This window comes from Rhineura floridana, chromosome 9 (assembly GCF_030035675.1).
Source record: "Rhineura floridana isolate rRhiFlo1 chromosome 9, rRhiFlo1.hap2, whole genome shotgun sequence".
Classification (NCBI taxonomy): Eukaryota; Metazoa; Chordata; class Lepidosauria; order Squamata; family Rhineuridae; genus Rhineura; species Rhineura floridana.
In genome coordinates, this window is record NC_084488.1 from 1228361 (window position 1) to 1251875 (window position 23515).

At 43.5% G+C, this 23515-nt stretch overlaps 1 protein-coding gene across 1 annotated transcript in view; it reads left to right on the forward strand.

Annotated features, from left to right (window-relative positions):
* HTT (huntingtin) overlaps positions 1-21331 on the forward strand; it is a 337153-nt gene extending 315822 nt beyond the window's left edge. Inside the window, exons 54-58 of the mRNA XM_061584691.1 lie at positions 13707-13807; positions 14472-14626; positions 15701-15840; positions 18370-18452; positions 19773-21331. Of these exons, the coding sequence (XP_061440675.1) occupies positions 13707-13807; positions 14472-14626; positions 15701-15840; positions 18370-18452; positions 19773-19925 (632 nt within the window). The 3' untranslated portion in view covers positions 19926-21331. The remainder of the gene's footprint in view (positions 1-13706; positions 13808-14471; positions 14627-15700; positions 15841-18369; positions 18453-19772) is intronic.
* The last annotated feature ends 2184 nt before the right edge of the window (positions 21332-23515 follow it).

A 23515-nucleotide genomic window follows, 5' to 3' on the forward strand; every position in this document is an offset into this window, starting at 1 on the left:
TATATCTTGGTAGATCACGCAAAATCAAGCACTGAGGTGGGGCACAGTTTTTAAATACCCTAGATAATGAAAGATTGTGTTTTAGAAGAGTCTGTCTTCTTTTATAGATATTTTTCGTTGTATTATCATCACATAGTGTTATCAGGGCTCTAGCGGAGATGTAATTATTGAAAAGGTATTCCACTGAGGTGATCTGGTGGACATTTAAAAGCCCAGGGATTATATTATCCAAGGTGGCACAAAGGTGATGTTTTCGCGCTTGTAGATTCAGCAGACCCCATGGTTTTGGGTAGTTTGTTATGGCTATCATATTCCCGCTTCGAACTAGATTCCATCTATTGTGATTGATAGCTGGAAAGAGTGTCGACGTTTTCGAAGGTTGAGAGTTTTGATGCTGATTTATTTCATTTCGGGGAATAGGAGAACCCTCAGGGATCATAGCATTTGGATTAATCCTAAATGGGAGTTCTGTTTGGTTTGATTGAGGTGTCGAAAGATGGACAGAAGTCCCTTTTTTAGATTTCTTCTTACGCTTTCGCTTCCTCTTTTGCTTTTTAGTCATAGACTTTGGCGGATCCAAGAGTTTAAAAAGCTTATTATAATTCATGGAATTTTTACAATGAGTTTTAGAGGTCTTCATATTTTCTGATTTCCTGATTTGTTTGCTTCTGGATGGCTTTTTGGATCTACATGAGTTCTTATTTAAAGTCAATAATTAACAATCTTGTTTTCCCATAGTCTGCGTTGTTTTCGTGGCTGTGGTTACTGTTGCATCATCTTTATTTGCTTTAGCAACATTTTTTAGTAGAAGATTCGTTAAAGTTGTAAGTAGAGAGTTCGATTCCGCCACGAATTGCGCAATTTGAGTTAACATCAGAGTAGTTGTGTGTGACCAGCTTTCGCTCAGCAGAATCGACTTGCATTTTGGTATCTGAGAGATTTCTGCCTCCTGGTGGAGAATAAATTCATCAGAGCAGTTCAGATTTATTTGAGTTTTCACAGTAAGAAGATTCAAGGGCCGGCATCGAGAGCGAGCTGTTCCGAGCAGAGTCATCTAGCATGTTTTTGTCAAATATAAAATCAGCATGGGATGTTTGAGCAATTTCTTGGGCTAAGTTACAAGCTTCATCTTTTCCTGATAGTAATGCACAGGGAGTGAGGGAAATTGACCAATTATGGCCAGGTGGAACAGCTGGAAATTCTGCCCTTGAAGTGTTAGCAGAATTGGCATCTTTCTTTAAGCAGCAAAAGTTTGTTATTTTCGTCTGCTTTGTCTGTTTCGCTGGAGTTGAACTTAGATTTAGGTTATTAATTGGCGTAAGGCCCAGTTTTTTGTAGCTTTTTCTGGTAAGAACCATAATTCTACAGCCCTTAAACCGATGTTATCAGTTGAGTAAATAACAGCTGATGTTCTGCTATCTGTAAAATTTCACAAGAATAGATATCTAAATGTAAGTATATGTATCCTTTCTCTTTCTCTTTTCTTTTCTCTTTTCTTTTAAGATTTTTCTTTTTCGTTAGTATATTCTGAAGCTTGAAAATTAGAGACACCATATAAGATAAAGGTTTAGCTTTAGAGACTCAATGAAAGTCAATGGAAATCTCTATCTGCAGAGAACACCGATCTTGTTTAGTAGCTTGTTGCATTAAATAGGAGAAAGTTAATAAGAGTCCTTGGCTTCTTCAGATTTATGTTCTTCTTCAGTTCATATGCATAGATGGCCAAAAAGGTTTAAAATTTATAATAAAATAGAACTAAATTAAAGGTAAAATCAGAATATTCAGAGGAGTAGACTTACTGCAGACTGCTCACTGCGGCCATCTTTTCAATAGTCTCCGGTAGCCAGTGCAAGCGGGCCAGAACAGGTGTTATATGCTCGGACCGCTTGCTCCTTGTTAACAATCTGGCCGCCGCATTTTGCACTAGCTGTAGCTTCCGAACTGTCTTCAGAGGCAGCCCTACGTAGAGCGAATTGCAGTAATCCAAATGCGAGGTTACCAGAGGGCAATGTATTTCTCCTGTGTATGTAAAAGATTATATCAGGTGGGTAGCTAGCTCCACCTAGCGGTTGAAGGCAAAAGAGCACTGTTGAAGATTTTTTGCAGGTCCGTTCCTGGTCTGTGCCTGTTCTTGCCTCAGTTTTCCTTTGCCTTCACCGAACGTGGTTGGAATCTCTCTGCCTCTGTTGGTTCAGACCTGTATTGTTTTACTTGTGTGTTATTTTTCGTGTTATTTCAGTGTTTAGTATTGTTTCTTCTTTTACTGTTGGTTCTAACTTTCCCTTCCAGTTTTTTTTTTTTAAAAAAAAGACTTTGTGTTCCTTCTCTGGGAAGTTTTTCCTCTGTGGCAAGGAGCCACCAGCGGGCCCTCCCCCCCACCGTTCCAGGAGCCTTCGGCATCTCCAGGCTCCCCCTCCCTCCCCCTCCCCTCCAACATCGTTACCATCTCTATTGGAAGCAAACCACAGTGGCAACTGCCTTAACATTCACGGCTGCCTTCCCGGCAGAGGCAGCGTACACAGACCACGCCAAGGTTTTTCCTTTTCATGCCCTTTGCCAACGGCCAGTTCCTTTTGTTTTTCCCGCGCTTCAGCAGCGGAGGGAAGCGCCATTGTCTCCCTCATCTTGCTACCATCGTCTCTTTCCCCCCCTCCAGTCAGTAAACCAGCGAGGAGGACAGCTACAGCTGCTGGTGGGGTCTGCCTTTTGCGGGCCCCCCCCAGCCTCCACATTAACAGCCTTCGATAAGGATGGAGCTGGTTGTCGCCACCTGTGGGGACTGCCCCACACATCTTTTCCAGCTACAGTTTTCCAAGGGCTCCCTTGTTTATCCCGTAAGCCCCGCAGCTTGTTGCTCACATGGGGAAAGCAACCCGCAAAACAGAGAACCCCTCAAAGAGGTTGAAGCCGCTCCCCCCCACACCTGCAGCAGACGCAGCATCGGTGCCCTTTCCTACCCAAGACACAGGGCAGTCACACACTTTGGGGGAACACTCAGGAACAGCGGTAGCCCGCCCCTCTACTGTCAGGCATGAGGTGGCTGAGACGCAAGTTATGGCGGGCAGGGTGGCTATGGAAGGGGGAGGACGCCTGTTACTAATAAGATGACTAGTAAAGACAGGCAAGGCCCTGTTCAACAGCCAAGGAGCCAGAGGGACCTGGAATCCCTGTCTGACGAGGAAGGCAGTCACCCTTGCCCTTTGTTGGACACTATTTTTTCCACCACCTCCTCTCCTGAAGCTTTTACAGGTTTTTTGGAGGAACCAATCCTTGTGCAACAGATCCAAAATGTGGGGGGGCAAAGGCTCCAGCCTTCTTACTGTCAAGCTCAACCTATTCAGTTGCATCTGTCAGCCCATTCTATTCTACAACTGAAGGAACAGCTTAGGGATTCCCTGTTAATGGACCTGGCCAGAGATTTATCCTCTCCATGTATTCCTCGAGTTCCTTCTCAGGAAGTTTCAGCGCCCTCACTCTGTCAGGCTCCATCTGGTTCACAGCCTTCGCAGGGCCCACTTACAAGACACTCAATTGCAGCTCCGCTTCCTGCAGCTAACCGAGCATCTCCAGATCCCTATGCCGCATCTCAGGGCAGGCATCTTCAGCTTCCGGAACAGACACCTATCGACACAGACAGCGACTTATTGATTTTGGACGAAGAGGAATGGAGTGGGGAGTCAGAATCTGAGGAAATTTCATCCACTAAGATATTTCAGGAGCCGCATTTCCTTCCTCTGCTATGCAAGGCGATGGAAGCCCTTACTCTCATTTCTGCAGAGGACCCGCTGGCCCCCTCTACATCGAGGGTCTCAACAGTATGTCCAGATCCGAAACCTAAATCTAGCGTGTTGAAGCTCCCTTCGCTTCTCCCAAAAGTGCTCAAGTCAGAGTTTGACATTCCATTGCAATTCAAGAAGTCAGTCTTGATAGCCAACAAATATTATACGCTGGAACAGCCTATCATGGACCAGCTGAAAGTTCCTCTCATAGACACACCCATTGTCAACTTGCTGAACCCATTCTTGAATCCGAAGGACTCGGATGTGCACCTTAAAGATACCACTGAATGCAAAATGGATCAGGGGCTTAGAAGAGTGCATGAGGGTAGTGCACTCTCACTCAGGGCAGCGGCAGCCTCCTCAGTGTTTGCTCGAGCCTCCCTCCTTTGGTTGGAAGACCTGCTGGACGGCCCACAGCAAGATGCAGCCCAAGTACGCAAGTCTCTGCTGAAGGTCTCTTGGGCAGTTACCTTCATGGCAGATGCATCCATGGATGCCATGCAGTTTGCAGCAAGGTTGCTGACGGCAGGGGTCTTCACGTGAAGAACCCTTTGGCTGCGACATTGGGAGGCAGACCCTACAGCCTGTTCTAATCTTGCCTCAGAGCTCTATGTGGGAGGCAAGTTATTTGGGGACGATGCCCTAGCTAATGTCTTGGAAAATAGGAAAAAGAAAAAGTCAATGCCGTCCTCCAGGAAAAGAGATGACAGAAAGTTTTTTCGTCGCTCATTCCACCCATATTAACTGTCTCAGTCATTTCGAGGCGCAAGACCGTATGGAAGGCCGAAGGATGCCCACTCCAGCCAGCCCTTCTGGAACAGACAACGCAACCAGCCTAAGTCTCAACAACACTTTCCCAGTCGGTTGGGGTTTAGGTCCCAGTCACGGGGAAATAAACATCAATTCTGACGCCTCCACCTCTCCAGTGGGGGGTCGTCTTCAATGTTTCGCTCACCGGTGGAAGGACACATCTTCAGATCAGTGGGTCCTTCGCACCCTTCGGTACGGCCTACGGTTGGAGTTCACTTCCACCCCTCTGGCAATATTCATCTGCAGGGGACAGATTTTTGGGAAATTACTCCCTGTTCTTCACCGTTGTAAAAAAAGACGGATCGTTCAGAGCGGTACTAGACCTCAAGGGTCTCAACAGATTCTTAAGATACTGCAAGTTCCGCATGGACACCTTACTTTCTATCAAGGAGGCCCTAAGAAAAGAGGACTTTCTCTTGTCTATCGACCTGTAGGAGGCCTACCTTCACGTTCCAGTCTTCCCACCTCGCAGACAATACCTTCAGTTTGCTGTGGGACCAGACAATTACCAATTCAGGGCTATGCCTTTTGGCCTGTTGTCTGCCCCCAGGGCATTGACGAAGATCGTGGTTGCCTTGGTGGCACATCTCAGGACACAGGGAATTAATCTCTTCCCTTACTTGGATGACTTTCTGATCCGCTCCCCATCATTGCACAAGGCTTGGGAGGACCTCCATGTCACCTTGGCCTGTTTAAAGGACCATGGCTTCCTGATCAATGAAGCCAAAAGCCACCTCCTTCCATCTCAGCGCATAATGCATCTGGGAGCGACTATAGACTCATGGAAGGGCCTATTAACGTTGTCGCCAGAAAGAGCCGACAAGATATGCAAAGCAGCATTGGATATCCTGTCCTCCAATTCAGCAGACCTAATGGAATTAGCAAAACTTCTAGGACTGATGGTTTCCACATTCCAAACTACACCACAGGCACGTCATCATTGCCGCACACTTCAGTGGGCATTCCTACCCTTCCAAAGCGACATAGCGTCCAGACACCATTGCAAAGTAGTTCTGTCGCCATGGGTTCAGCAGTTGCTGCTCTGGTGGACTCACGAACCCAACCTGTTAAGAGGCATCCCATTCCAGGATCCCCTTGAACCCTGATCACATCAGATGCCAGCCTATCAGGGTGGGGAGCCATCTGCGACGGTCAGATGATTCAGGGCACATGGTCGTCACAGGAATCCATACTGCCAATCAATCTTCTCGAACTTCGAGCAACCCGTCTGGCCCTCAGTCACTTTGTGCAGGGCAGACGGTTAGGAGCGGTGCTCATCAAAACAGACAACTTGTCAGCCAAATCTTATTTAAACCGTCAAGGGGGCACACGCTCCCACCTTCTCCATAAGGAAGCCTTTCTCATCTTCCAGTGGGCGGAAAGGAATGTGGACTTCATAGCAGCAGAATATCTCAAGGGGGAGGACAACAGCCAAGCAGACTGGCTCAGTCGAGAGAAACTGAATCAGGGAGAATGGATGCTTCACCCGGACGTTTTTCATCAGATAGTGGCACTTTTTGGCCGAATTCAAGTGGACCTGTTTGCAGGTTCGGCAGGTAAAGAGATTCTTCTCCAGGTATGTCACACCAGAAGCGGAGGGGATAGATGCCTTGACATCCCACTGGCCTCCAGGCAGGCTGTATGCCTTCCCTCCTCTACCAATTATTCCCAGGGTAATCAAGAAAATTCGTGCCGAGAGGGCAGCAGTTCTACTAGTTGCTCCATGGTGGCCAAGGAGACCTTGGTTCCCAGATCTCCTCGATCTGTCAGTGGAACCCCCATGGAAAATTCCCGTAAGAGAGGACCTGCTCTCTCAAGGGCAACTTCTTCATCCAGACCCGGAGTGGTTGGCGCTTCGTGTATGGAATTTGAATGGAAGAGACTCTTGAGGAAAGGCATTTCTCCACAAGTGCTGGAAACCATGATGGCTTCTAGACGCCCATCCACAATCAGAATATATGAACGCACATGGAAGGCCTTCTCATCCTGGTCACAGGAGAAAGGAATTCTTCCTCAGAAAGCAGGGATCAATGAGATTTTGTCTTTCCTGCAAGAGGGATTATCATTGGGTCTCAGACCTAACACCCTTAGATGCCAGGTTTCAGCCTTGTTGTCGATACTCCCGACAATCCGCTTGGATCTCATCCTTTCATCAAATGTTTTCTCAGAGGAGCAACGATATTAGCACCACCTTACTGTTCATCACTACCCGACATGGGATCTGCACAGTGTTAACAGCCCTTCAAAGACCTCCATTTGAACCTTTGAGTCAAGTTTCTCTCCGTCTGCTGTCCTTTAAGGTCTTGTTTCTTGTGGCCATTACTTCGGCCCGTAGAGTGTCTGAGCTGAATGCTTTGTGTATTTCATAAGGATAGAGTAATTCTACATACAGTCCCTTCCTTTTGTCCCAAAGTACTGTCTACCTTCCATTGCCCACAAGAACTAGTATTGCCGTCCTTCTGTCCTAATCCTGTCCATCCTTCAGAGAAGGCCTGGCATTCTCTAGATGTGAGGAGAGCCCTTAAAGTTTATATTTCCAAGACAAAGGCAATTCGGAAAACAGATAATTTGTTTGTTTCCTTTCACCCAGCATCCCTGGGGAATAAGATGTCCACTTCTACACTAGCCAGGTGGATCAAGGCATGCATTTCTTTGGCATATGCCTCTCTAAGAATAGCCCAGCGAGCCAGGATAGTGGCTCACTCCACAAGAGCAGCGGCCACATCAGCGGCCTTTTCTCACAACGCCCCTCTAATAGAGATTTGTAGGGCAGCGACATGGGCCACGCCCAGTACCTTCATTAAGCATTATAAAATAGACACCTATGCATCAGCTGAGGCAGCCTTTGGGAGGAGAGTGCTACAGCACATCCTCCCAGACCAATAGTAGCCACAGCCCAGCGATTTTCCCACCCTACATGGGTCAGCTTTGGTATGTCCCACCTGATATCATCTTTTACATGCATAGGAGAAGAGACATTTGGTCTTACCGTGAAATTGGTCTTCTCTGTGCATGTCAAAAGATGATATCAGGGCCACTCCCTAGGAGGGCTGGGCTACCATTACAAACACTAGTAGGCCTTGGGCAGAGAGTGTATGAGTACTGTTGTCTTGTCTTTATTTCTATCCTGCCTTACTCATTATGGGCTTGTCATTGAAAACTGAGGCAGGAACAGGCACAGACCAGGAACGGACGTGCAAAAAATCTTCTTTTACCTTCAACCGCTAGGTGGAGCTAGCTACCCACCTGATATCATCTTTTGATATGCACAGAGAAGACCGATTTCACGGCAAGACCAAATGTCTCTTTTGTTTTGCTCCCTCCTCCCCCCAGTCCTTCATATATCTCAAGTATTCTCTCTCTCCCCCTCTCTTTCATGGATGTTTACACACACGGATGCACCACTCACCTATATTGATCCAAAGAAACGTCTGAAGGAACATGATGTAGTTCTACTCTAGAATCAAAATAGCTTTGGCTTTGTAAGTTGCCTTAATGGGAGAGGGCCTGAGAAGAAGTGTGTGGCCTGTGACACTTTGTTTATAACATCTTTGCTGTTATTGATTTGTTTGTTTATAATTATTTAATAATGTATTGAAATTGTTGAGAATTATTTGCAGACATTATTTGATATCATCTAATGTTATACAGAAATAGATTATTGGATTTTATGTTAATTTACTTTTTTTAGTTATACTTTTCATTATGGCTTGCTTTCACTGGATTGAATTGTTTATTTTGTCATTTCTATGACAAGTGCAGCAATACAGGAAGGTGGAATGCAAGCTGCTCTGAACTTGTAATAATTAAATGCACCCATGTGGTACACAAAAACATCAATTCTGCTCAATCCTCCACTTACTGTGGATTCAACATTTTGCCTAACAAGCAAGACTGCTGTTTCTAGTAAATGTAGCAACTGGCCCAGAGCATCGTTTATTTACATAGCACAAAGTTTTCAGAACAGTTGAAGAAGGGAGGGAAGTATATCTTTCCTTTGTTCTTGATATTTATAGATAAAAATATTCTGGGTCCTGGTGGGGACAGAGGAGCCGGTGTAAAGATCAGGGAGAGGGTTGTTTCACCAAATTCCCCACCCTCCAAAATATTTTACCAGGATATGATGTGGATTTGGAGGTGGTATTTTTCACAAGGAGGCAATAATATTCTCTCTGGCCCAGTCAGCAGTCCCTTCCTTGCTAGTTTTTGTCATCCATGAAGGTCAAGGTCAAGAACACAAGTAGTTGCCCGAACCAAGCCAAATGCCTTGTACATGTCCTAGAGCCCTACCAGCTGAAACTCATCCAGTACAGCAAGACTAGATTGTGCTCTGGACACCTCATGAGATCATCTGCACTAATAGTGAAGTCAAGGTCCTGGAGGATGCAAGTAATTTTATCCTCAAAGTGTTTTGCAAACAAGTCACAGTGAGCCACCGTAAGTTCCACTGCCTCCTTTGAGCCAGACTATAAAAGACCCCATATTACCCAGAAGAGCTCTGCTGGATGACACAATGAGGATGCAAGGAAGCAACAAAGCATCTCTTCTTCACCACCTTTGCTGCCATTAAATAGGCTTGATAATGAGCAATTCATAGTGTTTGGTTGCATTCATCTGGAGTTTTTCTCCTCTTACATTCAAGCTATCTCCCAGCTTGTTTTGTTGCCTTAAGCTCTGGTGTATACCGAGGAGCCAACTGGGCTCTATCAAGTGGGAGAAGGATGCTCAGGAGTGATCATGTCAACAGCCTGTGCCATCTGGGTATTCCACAGATCAGCCAGGGTTTCAACAGGAGTGCCAGTCATGTTAGCTGGAAAATTCCCAAGAGCCACTTGGAAACGAATTGGATCCATTAGCCTCCAGGAGTAGACCATCCTAGCAGGTCTCCTGCCTCTGCAGAGGAAAAAAGCTGCTGAAAGTCTAAATCACAACAGGAGGTGATCTGACCGTAACAAGGGACTGATGTTAATGTCCCCCACTCTCAGATCACCCTCTTCCTGCCCAGTTGAGAAAACCAGATCCAGACTGCGGCCTGCCACATGTGTTGAGCCAGTGACATTTTGGTCCCCCAGTAGCAACAGTTTGGGAGTCTTCAACACCACCTCCAAGACCATCTCTGTCAGCTCAAGGAAGATTGCTGGGCAGCAAAGTGGCAGTAAACCAGCAGAATCCCTAATCTGTCTGTATTGCCCAGTGCCAGGTACAGACACTCTAGATTCCCACTCAAGCAGACAGGAAGCCTGGAGAAAGATGGCATTCCTATAGACTACAGCAACTCCCTGCCCAACCCTCAAGCCTGCCTTGGTGCTGAACTGAGTACCCAGGTGGACACAACTGGGTGAGGGCCACCCCAGTCACCCACCCAGGTCTCCATCATACATGCCAAGTCAGCCTAGAAAAGTTATTTAAAGGGACATTTTTATAATCACAAAACAATACACGAGAAACCAGCATTCCAGCATAAAGCAGGCCATACCGATACGGAATACTTGTATGGGAGTGGGAATTTTGTTGGCTCTTTACAAGTATGAATAAGGCTATGATTTGATGGAAAGGAAGTTACTTGTACTGGCCCAAACATACAATTATGGTTGCAAAATGCAAGTTTTATATGTAAATTCTGCACACAAACTATATGTGTCATAAAAGAGTCTTCACAAGTAAATTATAATCTTTTTCCTTTTCTCCTCACTCCCACTCCTGGCAGATGCAGATAGACAAACTTAGTTTGCCTGTTGGCAGCGGAGGACATTCTATGTTAGGAATGATGCCTCCCACTGGATTGACAGGCAGGGTCCAGAATGCTTTGAATACTTTCCAGGGGGAGGAATCATCCGGCCCCCCTGCTTGTGGTCGATGACAGTTGGGGTCCTTTAGGCTGCTAAATAACCCTCAGTTATTTCCCTAAATTCCTTTGCTTTGTGAGTTTGTTCCTCTCCTTCCCCTCACCCCATTGGTGTGATTCTTTTTTTTATTCCGCCCCTTCCTTGTTATTTTTTGTTTCATTTCTGTGTTTGTATGGCTGCACACAGGGAAGGGGTTTTAGGGAAGATTCATTTCTCCCTTCCTTTGCTGGTATTTTTCTTCAACTTTTTGACATTTTGGCTTTGTTGTGGGCTTGGGAACTTGGGGGGGAAAAGGTGGGAGCGCCATTTTATTTTGAGCGGTTGCAGACATTTCTATTGGAAGTGCTTTCAGCAGTTACAGCCGCTTGATTGAGGGTACCGCCATTCATCATTTCATCAGTGGCGATCACTCGTGGCCGAGTAAGATTGTCTTCCAAGATAAGGTGCTTGGAAGACACCTGTGCATGGGTTTGTTTTATGTGGGAGATCAGCGCACGACTATCAACACACAATCTTGACAGAAAAAGGCTTTGACCGAAAGGCATGGGATACCACGACGATTGGAAGTCTTTTATCTGCTGCAGCCTCCATCCACCTTCACAGCCGTTGCAACGTACACATTGTTATCCTCTGCCTGTTCTGCCGTTGAGGACTTTCTTGGATCGTTCTTTGTCTGGTTCCTCTCCCTTGACCTTACAGCCATGGGTGACCCTGCTGGGAGTACATGACTCCCGACGGCATCACTCAAAGGGTTCACTGGAACACGCAAGCCCACTCACCACTACAAGGTGACGATCCAGCGAGGGGACCGCCATTCACAGTAGTCTTATGAGGGGACAGATGAACTCTACACCCCACTGGTCCCAAGCAGATTTGCCTGTTTTCCCCTTTCACCCTGAGTGCTGGCTTTATAGTGCTACTTGCATGCTATCTCTCCAGTTCAGTAGGTCAGCGGCTGCCAGAGGGTACTGAGGTAGGCTCCCTCATTACTTCCTGAGAGGAGTGTGCCTCAGTGAATTCCCACCTTTTTTGGGTGTTATTAGAGTAGCAGGAGAACATTTCTTGGTTATCGCTTCTCCAGCCAGCAATTCTGTCTTTTGACATGTTTGTGACAAGGAGGGAGACATTTTTTGGCAGAATTTTCTCCCTCTTCCAGTGTTCACAGTATAGGGTCTAGCACTGGCTCTTTGCAAACAGAGGCTGTGTCTTTTACCTCAGGAGGTGATTTTGCAAAGTTGTAGGACTCTCTGAGGGTTGCTGTCATCCCTAACAAACCTAGGGCTGGGCACACACAAGGCCACAGTTCTAGGCGCAGACACAAATCCTATCTAAGCATCATCGGAGAGGTAAGACATCATGCCAGGAGGCATGAAAAACAGAGATTCCACAGATCTCTCTCAAGTAGCAGTTCTGTGGGCTCTTCTTCCTCCCCCTGCAGGCTAATCCTGGAGTTCTCCTATCATTGTGGAGCTGGCTAAGGAATGTGCTAGGGAGATGGTTGGTGTTGACAATGCATTTGCTTTCAACAGTTCCCTGTTGGTTTCCTTTGTTCTGCCTTGTTGGCTGGTGTCAGGTCCGTTTACCCAGAGTCTGTCTGCTGGAGCAAAGGGTGCTAATCAATCAAGTTTGTGAATAAATGCAGTCTGGACCCATTACAGAGGGCAAAGTCTCCCCCTTTCCTTGTATTCCATTAAGCCCTGATATGTCAGGGGTTTTGGTCAAGATGTGGGGCTGTGATATATGTATTTTCCTCATCCCAGAGGAGTTGTATGCCATGTCGGAATCAGATTGTTTCTCTTTGAAGAGCTAGCTGTCTTCCCCAAGACCTGCAGGCTTAAGCGAGTGTTTTCAGGGCAACAGCAGAAATCCGGTTGGCTAAGTAAACAGAAAATCCAGTTGGCTAAATAAATAGGAATCCCTCTGGAGTTTTTTCTTGAGGATTAAAAAGAATTTTTCTCTAGTTTGTCTCTGTAATACATGTATGGGAATGCTTTTACAGGGGCAGTTGGCTATTCTATCTAGCTATAGTTTGTAATAAATAAAGATTCTGCTTCTTGAATCCATGAGGAGTTTGAGGCCTTACCCTAGAGCAGCCTTTCTCAACCAGTGTGCCTCCAGATGTTGTTGGACCACAATTCCCATCTCTCCTGACCATTGGCAATGCTGGCTGAGGCTGATGGGAGTTGTGGTCCAACAACGTCTGGAGGCACACTGGTTGGGAAAGGCTGCCCTAGAGGATGCTTGTGCATTACCCTTGTGGACGAAACTGAAAGGTGGGTTTGTCTTTTTTCTAGTTTCAGGAGGCTTCACCTGAGCCACTGAAAATGGTTACCTCTGTGTATTCATTTGTTTTAGGTGCTCCTGGAATATGCACCTTCAGTAAACAAAGGGTTGAACACCAGTATTATTAAGCAACAGGTGACGGCACTGGGTAGCATATTTTCCTATGAGGTCCAGCCCTTATGTTCTATCCTCTTTATAAAGGTTCATCAAATGGGTGTCCTGTCAGGTGATTCATTAGTTTCCCACTTGGAACCTTGGTTGGATTTTGTCAGCTTTGACCAGTGCTGCATTGGAACCTATGGCCCCTCGAACAGAGAGCCTTCTGGTTGCTGTTACATCTGCTAGGCGGGTTTTGGAACTGGATACACTTTTGACTGATCCACAGTTGTGTGTGTTATACCAGGATGAGGTAGTCTTGCCTCAATCCAGCCTTCTTACCAAAGGTAGATTCAGTGTTTCACTGGTCACAGAAAGTAATCCTTCCTTCCTCTTATCCAAATCCTTCCTGTTCCCAAGAGAGGTATTGGCATTCTCTTGATATGTATAGTACCTTCTGGTTCTATTTGGGTCAGATGTTCGGAGTCCTTCTCTGCATTCTTCATTGTTAGAATGTTTTGGTTTTTTTATCCCAATGTACTGTCTTATTATGTTAAGGTTAGATCTCTTATCGTTTTGGTCTGAGTATATTTTTTTAAAATTCTGACTTTGGTGCCTGGGGGAGTTCTGGGCCTTGTTGATGAGGGGTTGAGGATGCAAAGGATTCTGGACCCTGCCTCTCAATCCAGTGGGGGATATCATCCCTGACATAGAATGTCCTCCCCTGCCAACATCAAACAGAAATTCATAGTAAGTAAAATTTCTAGGGGTTTTTTCAGAGATTTTTAAAACTTTGTTTGCTAGTTACATAAAAATGCAGCTGTAGGACCTAAAATGTGTAATTCTTCTTAATTTAAAGTAGCAAATATCAGTGGTATGGTTCTTCCCTTAGGGTGGACAAACCGCATGCAATTTGAAGAGACGTGGGCTACTCTTCTTGGTGTTCTTGTAACCCAGCCAATTGTATTGGAACAAGAGGAAAGCCAGCAAGAGGTAAAGTAATCCAATGAGTGACTTTATTTTGTCAACTATCTGATAAGTAATTTCAGTTCATACTAGGGGCACAGTTTTCCATTACAAAGCTTCATTGTTAATTATGCTGTGTTGCAGATTCCTTGTTTTCTAATTAATAATTCTCCCCACTATTAAAGTGGGTGTGAGTACGCAGACATGCCTGGGAGCATAAAAGGTGGGGAAGACAAGGTAGGAAAGGGTACCTACTCAAGGCAGAGACTTCCTACCTTTGTAGAAAAATATTGGTTGGATGAGAATGAACCCTCACACCTTCTGCCCAAAGCCAGCAGGGAGTAAGAGCTGTGCATGCAGACTGCCTTCATGCTGATCGGGAGCAGTAGCAGCAGACAGGTTTGCGTCCTCAGCGTGCCAGGGCTAGAGGTGTGCCTGAATTGCCCCACCATGTCATTACCTGCTGTAACAGAGGAGGCTGTATACAACGTTTTAAGAAGGAGCAGAACTGAATACACAAGTTGTTTTATGAAGAGAGGTTTTACATTTTTCTGTTCTTTAGGTGCAAGTAGGAGCTCTGCTAAGAAGAAATCCTTGCGGATGAGTCATGAATTATGCTTCTTCATGGGTTTTGCTTTTCTTATTGTAGAATTATACCCTTAACCTTGGCTTCATGTGTTTGTTCTTTTAGGAAGACACAGAAAGGACCCAAATAAACGTTCTAGCTGTTCAAGCCATAACATCCTTGGTGTTGAGCGCAATGACAATACCACTTGCAGGCAATCCAGCTGTTAGTTGCTTAGAACAGCAACCTCGAAACAAAGCTTTAAAAGCTTTAGATACAAGGTATTTTAAAAGTTGGTATCTATAGCAATGCTTATTCCTCCTTGAATCTTTGTCAGAATTTTTAAAAATTAATGTTTCATATCAATATACCAAGTAGAGCAATAAAATATAAAACATAAATTTCTGTAATACTTGATGTCAAACACACACACAATCAAATAGATATAAGCATAACTCATTCTGGCAATGCCGCTTAGATGAGATGATGAATAAAACAATCCAGTTCACACTTAGGGTTGCTTGAAGAGTATCTTGAGGAAAGTTTCTTGTAGTTTAAACTGCAGGCTAGTATGAAAGTGAAACACAGCTGCCTTGGTCCACTCTTGCAGAAATGGCTACTAAGGGCAATATCCATCAAAGTAGCTTCACCAGCACAAGGATTTCCACTTGCATAACAGAACTTCCACCCACTCTACGTGCCCATCCCCCATGGCTTCCCCAAATGTGCTCCATATTTTTAGGTATTTCATTAGAATCATTTTAATTATACATGGACAGTTGTTAAGAAATATCCATGTCAATACATTTAAATGAGTTTTATACAATTGCAGCTTTGCACTAGTGGAAAACAAGGCACATGATATTGCCATTTTCCTGTGTTGAGATAGGGAGATCCCCTCAGTCCTAAATTCTTTTTTTCTCTTCCTGTTGCAAAGTTACTGTTATCATGTTTGCCATTTGTTGGCATAGTTAACTGTTGGAGCTTCTGGTTGTCCAGAGGGCAGGGTAGCCTTGCCTACTAGTCCAGGGGAAATTGCCATTCCAGTGTTAACGAATGCCCTCTGAGAGCCCCAAAGAACAGAAATTTATGGTAAGAATTTCCTATATTGTCTTATGCAATAAAAGAGGAAATCTATCTATATATTAGTGATAGTGTTTTGTTTTCATAGCATTTGGTTAATATTGAAATATCGAAATTAGGCTATTAAGCAAATCAAGCCTAATTTCTGATTATTTTCCAGAGGTGAACCTTGTTTTAAAACTTAAAGCTATGCAATAGTAATTTTACTAGCAAAATTTCTCTGACTCTGGAAAATGCTTTAGCCATTTATGATTATTTCTTCTGAACTTCAGGTTTGGAAGGAAATTAAATGTCATAAGAGGAATTGTGGAACAAGAAATCCAAGAAATGGTATCCAAGAGAGACAACGTTGCCACCCACCACGTGTACCAAGCATGGGATCCTGCTCCATCTCTTTCACCTTCGGCTGCAGGTATGTGCCTACTGGCTGCTTATACGAAAGGCTTTTAATCCTATAGTTTCTGAAATGAAAAGTAGCCAAAGCCTTTGCAATGGCAGGATTCTTTAAACTTAAACCATCTTTGACACACCTAAAAATCTGCAGGCAAGAGGATTCCATAGTGACCCCCCTCCATCCAAGCAACTCATTTTATAGCTTAGGTACTCCACTGCATAGGATGGTTTTGTTTTTATCATTTGCTGTTCAACTTGAATGGATCTTGCTTCATCCTGAACATTTTGCATATTTCTTCTTTAATTGTGAGTGCATAGCATGACAATTTATCCAGTTCTTTGAGGTAACTTTTTTGAGATATTTGAAAAAAAATGTCATAGAATCATAGAATAGTAGAGTTGGAAGGGGCCTATAAGGCCATCAAGTCCAACCCCCTGCACAATGCCGGAATCCAAATCAAAGCATTCAGCACAGATGGCTGTCCAGCTGCCTCTTGAATGCCTCCAGTGTCGGAGAGCCCACTACCTCTCTAGATAATTGGTTCCATTGTCGTATGGCTCTAACAGTTAGGGAGTTTTTGCTGATGTCCTGTCGAAATCTGGCTTCCTGCAACTTGAGCCCATCATTCCGTGTCCTGCACTCTGGGATGACTGAGAAGAGATCCCGTCCCTCCTCTGTGTGACAACCTTTCTTGTATTCAAGTACAATATCTCCCCTCAGTCTTCTCTTCTCCAGGCTAAACATGCCCAGTTCTTTCAGTCTCTCCTCATAGGGCTTTGTTTCCAGTCCCCTGATCATCCTTGTTGCCCTCCTCTGAACCTGTTCCAGTTTGTCTGCATCCTTCTTGAAGTTCGGAGACCAGAACTGGACGCAGTATTCAAGATGAGGCCTAACCAGTGCTGAATAAAGGGGAACTAATACTTCACACGATTTGGAAACTATACTTCTGTTAATGCAGCCTAATATAGCATTTGTCTTTTTTGCAGCCACATCACACTGTTGGCTCATATTCCAAGATCCTTCTCACATGTCACATTGCTGAGCCAAGTATCCCCCATCTTATAACTGTGCATTTGGTTTCTTTTTCCTAAGTGTAGAACTTTGCATTTATCCCTGTTGAATTTCATCCTGTTGTTTTCAGCCCAATGCTCCAGCCTATCAAGGTCCCTTTGAATTTTGTTTCTGTCTTCCATGGTATTAGCTATGCCCCCCAATTTTGTATCATCTGCAAATTTGATAAGCATGCTCTGTACCTCCTCATCCAAGTCGTTAATAAAAATGTTGAAGAGCACTGGGTCCAGGACTGAGCCCTGTGGTACCCCACTCATTACCTCTACCCAGTTTGAGAAGGAACCATTGATAAGCACTCTTTGGGTTCGATTCTGGAGCCAACTGTGGATCCAGCTGATAGTTGTTCCAGCCAGCCAGCCCACATTGAGCTAGCTTGCTAATCAGAATATCATGGGGCTGACTGGTCTGTAGTTCCCTGGTTCCTACTTTTTGCCTTTTTTGAAGATAGGTACAACATTAGCTCTCCTCCAGTCATCCGGCACTTCACCAGTCCTCCATGATTTCACAAAGTTAATAGACAGCAATACTGAGAGTTCTTCAGCCAGTTCCTTCAATACTCTAGGATGCAGTTTATCGGGCCCTAGAGATTTGAACTCGTTCAAAGTGATTAGGTATTCCTTGACCGTTTGTCTATCAAGCTCAAGCTCCAAGCCTGTCCCTTCTACTTCATGTTTCCCAGGAGAGTCACAGCTCCTTTTTTGGGAGAAGACTGAGCCAAAGTAGGAATTGAGCACTTCTGCCTTTTCTTTGTCATCTGTTATCATTTTGCCATCCTCATTGTGTAGATGTGCCACCGTTTCTTTTCTCTGTCTTTTACTATGGACATACCTGAAGAAAGCTTTTTTGTTGCTTTTAGCATCCCTCACTAACCTCAGCTCATTCTCAGTTTTAGCCTTCCTGACACCATCCCTGCAATTCCATGATACCTGCCTGTACTCTTCCTTTGTGGCCTGGCCTTCTTTCCACTTCCTGTATGTGTCCTTTTTTGTTTTCTGGTCATCTCTAAGCTTTTTGTGAAGCCACATTGGCTTCTTCTGCTGTTTTCCCCCTTTTTTCCTTGTTGGAATTGCTTGCCATTGAGCTTTTAGAATTTTGTTTTTTAGAAACTCCCACCCATCTTGGACTCCTTTTCTCATTACGGTCGCTTGCCATGGAACCGTACTTAGAATTGTTCTGAGTTTATTAAAATCAGCTTTCCTGAAGTCCAGGGTGCACATATGGCTACTCTCAGCTTTTGCTTCTGTTAAAATCAAGAATTCAAGTATGGTGTGGTCACTTTCCTCCAGAGTTCTCGTAACTGCCACTTCATTCACCAAATGGAAAATGGAGCAAATCAGCAGAATCTACAGTACAGAGTAACTTGAGTGTATAAGTAGAAAAAAAGAATCAGTATTATGTTTGACCACAGTGATAGTGTATTTTTTCAGGCTATTTGGGGTTTGCCAAATATAATTTTGCTCTGTCTTTTTATTTCAGGTGTTCTTATCAGCCATGAAAAACTTTTACTACAGATCAATACAGAGCGTGAAATGGGAAATATGGGCTATAAACTAGGACAGGTTAGTTCAAGTGCCTACGTTAAGTGAAGTCCTTTGTATTCTTGACTTTCCAACTTAGCAAGCATTGCTGAATTATAGTCTTGTGATTGTAGGATTATTATTTTAAGGGAAGACCTGTTCTCCTATTATTCTTTGAGGGTAGAGGGAATTATTAGCTCTCTACAGTTCCCATTCCAAGAAAGAACACTATAGCCTAGAGTTGGGGACAAGAAACCAATCTCACTCTCCCATCCCTCCAGATATCTAATGGTGGCTCAGGAACTCTTCTACCTGACAAGATAATGGAAAATACCAAGATTCTCTGTAGAACAGGAAGCAAACTCCCTAGAAAGTTGCACTGGCTCTGTCTTGTCACACTGAGATCCAAGAGTTCCAAAGTCAAGTAAAACCTTTGTTTGGAAGAATTTTGTGGTTATGCTAGCTTCAGTACTCTCCAATGGGAGGCAGTAATTGGGACTTTCTGCTTTAAGACTGAAGTCATCCTGGTTGAGGTAGATGGTGAGTGAAAAGATTTCTATGCATAGCTGTAACTTACAGATATTGCATCTTATATCAAAATAGCTTGGTCTCTGGCGCTAGCCACTAGACCACATGTGGGGAATCTTTGGCTTTCTAGATGTTACCGAACTACAACTCTTTTAGCACCAGCAGTATGGCCAGTGGCTAGGGATGATGGGAGTTGTAGTTCAGCAGCATCGGGAGGACCAAAGGTTTTCCCACACCTGTATGAAATTCCTGCCACCATCCAACAGAAAAGACAATGGTTGGACTGACAGCTCCCATTGAAGAAAACCACGCCTCATGTACCAGCTTCTTAGCTTGGGGATGACCTTTGAGCCTAAGTGGCATCAGACCACATTATACCAACTTTGGTATGCTAGCTACATTCCCTTCTGCAAAGGGGCCGGCTACAGTAACTCATGTTTTAGTGACATCTAGGTTTGATTACTCTCATGTAATTAGAGAAGTCTTCAGGGAGTTCTGGTGCAGAATATGGCAAAGAGACAGACAGGAGCTCACTGCAAACATATTGCACCAACCATTATGTCTTGGTTTCCAGTTGTCTCTGAGCACAATTAAAGTATTGTGTTTGACCTTTAAAGCCCTAAAGTCTATTGCAATGTTTAGGATTGAATCAATAGAGGTGCACCTATGGAATCACTGCCTACAGATACAAATGTATTTATACAAATGTATAAATGTTATATATACTAAGAATATAAAATGAATGTTAGGATTTTTATTATGTTGAACTGTATGGACATTTTAATATGTAGGAATGTTGATCACTTTTTAAATTCCTTTTTTTTCCTGTATAAGGTCTCCATCCACTCTGTGTGGCTTGGAAATAACATCACCCCTTTGCGGGAAGAAGAATGGGATGAAGATGAAGATGATGAGAGTGATATGCCTGCCCCTTCCTCACCACCATCCTCTCCGATGAATTCCAGGTTTTTAGTATACATTAGATAGTCGAAAGATAGAAAGAAAGAAGCAATTATTTGTTTTTGCATTCTAAAGTGAAAATCCTCTTGTGCCTTCATTGATCAGTAGATTTCCTTGACTGGTTGATTGTTTTATTATAAATATTTTAAAAACATATAGATCATTAAAAGTACCAAAATAAATATTGCATAATCACAAATCCCTAATTACTAAAGAGAATATTAAGTTCTAAGGAGGCTATTTACAGTGAACATTTTATCACTGAGCAGAGGATTCCTACTTATTTTATTAGTACCATCCGTTCCATCATCCATTTGATACTAAAGAAAGACTCCAGCTTTCTACGTACTTAGCAGTAATGCCTTTTGCTGCCTATAACAAGTTTTTAGTTATCACCTCGTGTTTTGGCAGAATGTGATTGTTTTAAACATAGTATCATAAATGAATTAAGTTTCAGGCCGCGCCTAGTAATATGATAAATAATGTCCAGTGCTTTCTCCTGTGCATGTAACATGATCTCAGGTGGGACATGAGCACCACCTTTTGGTTGTAGGCAGCATAATATGCTGTTTGTTTTTTACAAGGTCTTCTAGCTTCTCTTTACATAAAGAGGTCAGTTCTTTATGTTGCAGTTTGGTTGTTTCAGCACTCTCTGCTCCTTCTTGGGACTCAGGCCTATGTCTCTGTGTGTTCTTTAATTCCTTTGTGTTACTTTTCCATGTGTTCTTGTCCTTGTTTTTCATTTCTTTTTATATATATATAAAAACAGCCTGTTCCTGGGTTGCCCTGCCATCTTCCCTTTCGTCCCTCAGTTAGACCCCCGCTTCTTCTGCTTAAGTGGCCTCGACCCCGGATTGCCTTCATGCCCCCCTGTGGACCACTTAACTCAGCAGTGAGGATCACTTTTCCGCCATTTCCTTCACCTATTTACTTCAGCAGTTCAGCGTTTTCATGGTTTCCTGCCTCTGCATCACCCTTCTGGCCTACTTCAACATTTGTTTTTCATCTCAACTCTCTTGAGTTTCCCCTCCCATCACTTACCTCCTCATTCTTGCCTTTCTGCAAAAAAAACCCCACACCCAGCTTTATTCTCGAAGACAAGAATGTTCCCTGGAAGCCCCATAAGACCCACTTGGCCAGTTAAGTGCACTCTCGCTCTAAGGCCATGAGAAAAGCCAAGGAAAACAAAACAAGCCTGCACTCTGAATAATGAAGTCTTGTAGGAGATATAGTAAATGGTTTTCTTTAGGGGCTTGGGGTGTTAATGGTTACTTCTTTGTTTTTAAAGATTGTTTTATTATGTTCATAATGTTGAAAAGTTGTTTTTGCTTATTATATTTGTTATGTCACTGTTTTATTATTTTTTGTTATTAGGAAATTGTTTTTGCAATTGTTTTTGAGATGTATTTTTGTTCACCTTGCTGTAAGCCGCCTTGAGCACAATTTTATGTGGAAAGGCGGCATACAAATAAAATGATGAAATGATGATGATGATGAAATGATGAAAAGTCTGCTGATCCAACAAAAAATGTAAGCCTCTGCAGCAAATGCTGCTATCCCCTACTTTTGAGGCTCAAAGCTCCATACAGCTAGAGGCTGCAGCCACACACACATACCCCAGAATGGAGGGTGATTTGGCACCAAATGAAACAGTGGGCAGGGAAACTGTAGTCAGTCCTAGAAACCTGGCAGCGCCCACTTTGGCACCCTTTGCCACCCAGGGTCTGTGTGCAAGAGCACAGGCATGCACTGGGGCTATGTTATATACCTTAGCTCAACATGGGAACCTTAGTAGCAATACTCAGCTGCCTACATGCAGCCTAGGCAGGTTATCTGATGGTGGAGACAGACATCCTTTGGCTGCCCTGAGTTCAATTCTATCTACCCAGTCATTTCCAGAGGAATTTCAGGGTTTTTAGGACCCCATCAGAACTCAACCCTTACGTTCCTTCCATGCCTCCCACACCTCCAACCTGCATGGTCCTCTTATGGGTTACAGTTTCTTTTTTGTGTGTGTGTGAATAGTGTTCTATTGAGATTTCTAGTAAATGTAACAACAAACAAGTAAAACAATAATCAAAGTACAATAAACATGCCACTCTATATAAAATAGAAAAAGAGTACATTCAGCAACAGAAGCTTTATATATAAAATATAGAGAATACCAGAAAGCAGAATAATAGAATTAAAAAGCCGGGTACATATCCCACCATAAGGAAGTTAATGAGGGTGGTCTTGCTTCTGCCCCATCTTCAATAGCATAGCATAAAAAGGGATACCATACTGGAGTAAATTTATTGGAGGATGTCTTCCCCCAAGCTTCTTTTTGCTCTTGAGTTAATTTTTCATCTAAGGCAAGTTGCCAAAGTCTGGTAAACCAATTTTTTTTGGATAAATGTTCTGCACCTTTCCAATTTTTGGCTATTTCAAACCTTGCTGCAAGTATGAATCTGGGTAGGAGAGACATCTGAGTTTTAGGAACCCCCTTTAAGGAAAAGAAGTGCCAAGGCCAGATCCGAAATAATGGTAGCTTTAAGAACTGTATTAGCAGAGAATACAGATCTTTATGGTGTTTAGGGATGACAACTATTCTAGCTTGTTTCCAGGCCTCTGGAATCCTATCTCCCTTTATAATTCCATTCATCAGTGTTCGTAGATGAGGAAGGAGAATTTCACTAAATATCTTATAAAATTCTTCACCAAAGCCAAGACCTGGAGTCTTCCCATTTTTCAGGTGATTTATATTGACCTCTATTTCTTCAGAAAGAATAGGACTATTAAATATTCTCTATGTTACAGGCTCAACAGGAAAATTTGAAGATCTGTTAAAAATGTGTCAGTAGCCTGTAGTATACAGATTAGTGTAAAAATCAGCAAATGCGGAACTAATATCAATCATGGTATAACATTTTTTGCCTTCACAAGACAGCACACTAGAAAGAACATGTCTCAGTCTCCAGTTGCACACTGTATTAGCTAAGAGCTTAGAGTCCTAGTTTCCAAATTCAAAGTATTGCTGTTTTGTATAAATGGGAGACTTATCAACAGTGTCTATGTCATAAGCCTGCAGCTCTGTATGTTTTGCTGTTAGCTTGCAGTATATCTTAGAGCCACCCTTGTTTTTATGGGCTGTTTCAAGGACAGAGATTTCCACAATTAGAGCTGTTCTAGCAGCTTCCTGTTGTTGTTTTTTTAGTATGGAAGCTTCTTTAATACACAAACCTCTCATTACTGATTTTATAGCATCCTACATTGTCATCTGGGTGAGATCGGGGAGATGTTGCGCTTAAAATATTCAGAGAGCAACTCCTTAAGTTTGCTAACCAAATCTCTTTGGTGTGGGAGGGATGTATTTGAGTCTCCAGGTGGTAGTACAGGAGCCATTTTGCCTCAGATCTACCACCCATGAGAGATTAGAGATTAGAATTGGACCAATTCCTGCATCAACAACAGCAGGGGGCAGTGTTTTGGAGATCAGGAATATATCTGTGCATGAATAAACCTTATGCCTTTTTGAGTAAAAAGAGTAATTAATCAAATTTATTGTGCGGTCATAGACCCGTTATACATATAAAAGATTAAAACAAACAAAGTAAAATAAGAGATAAAAAATATAC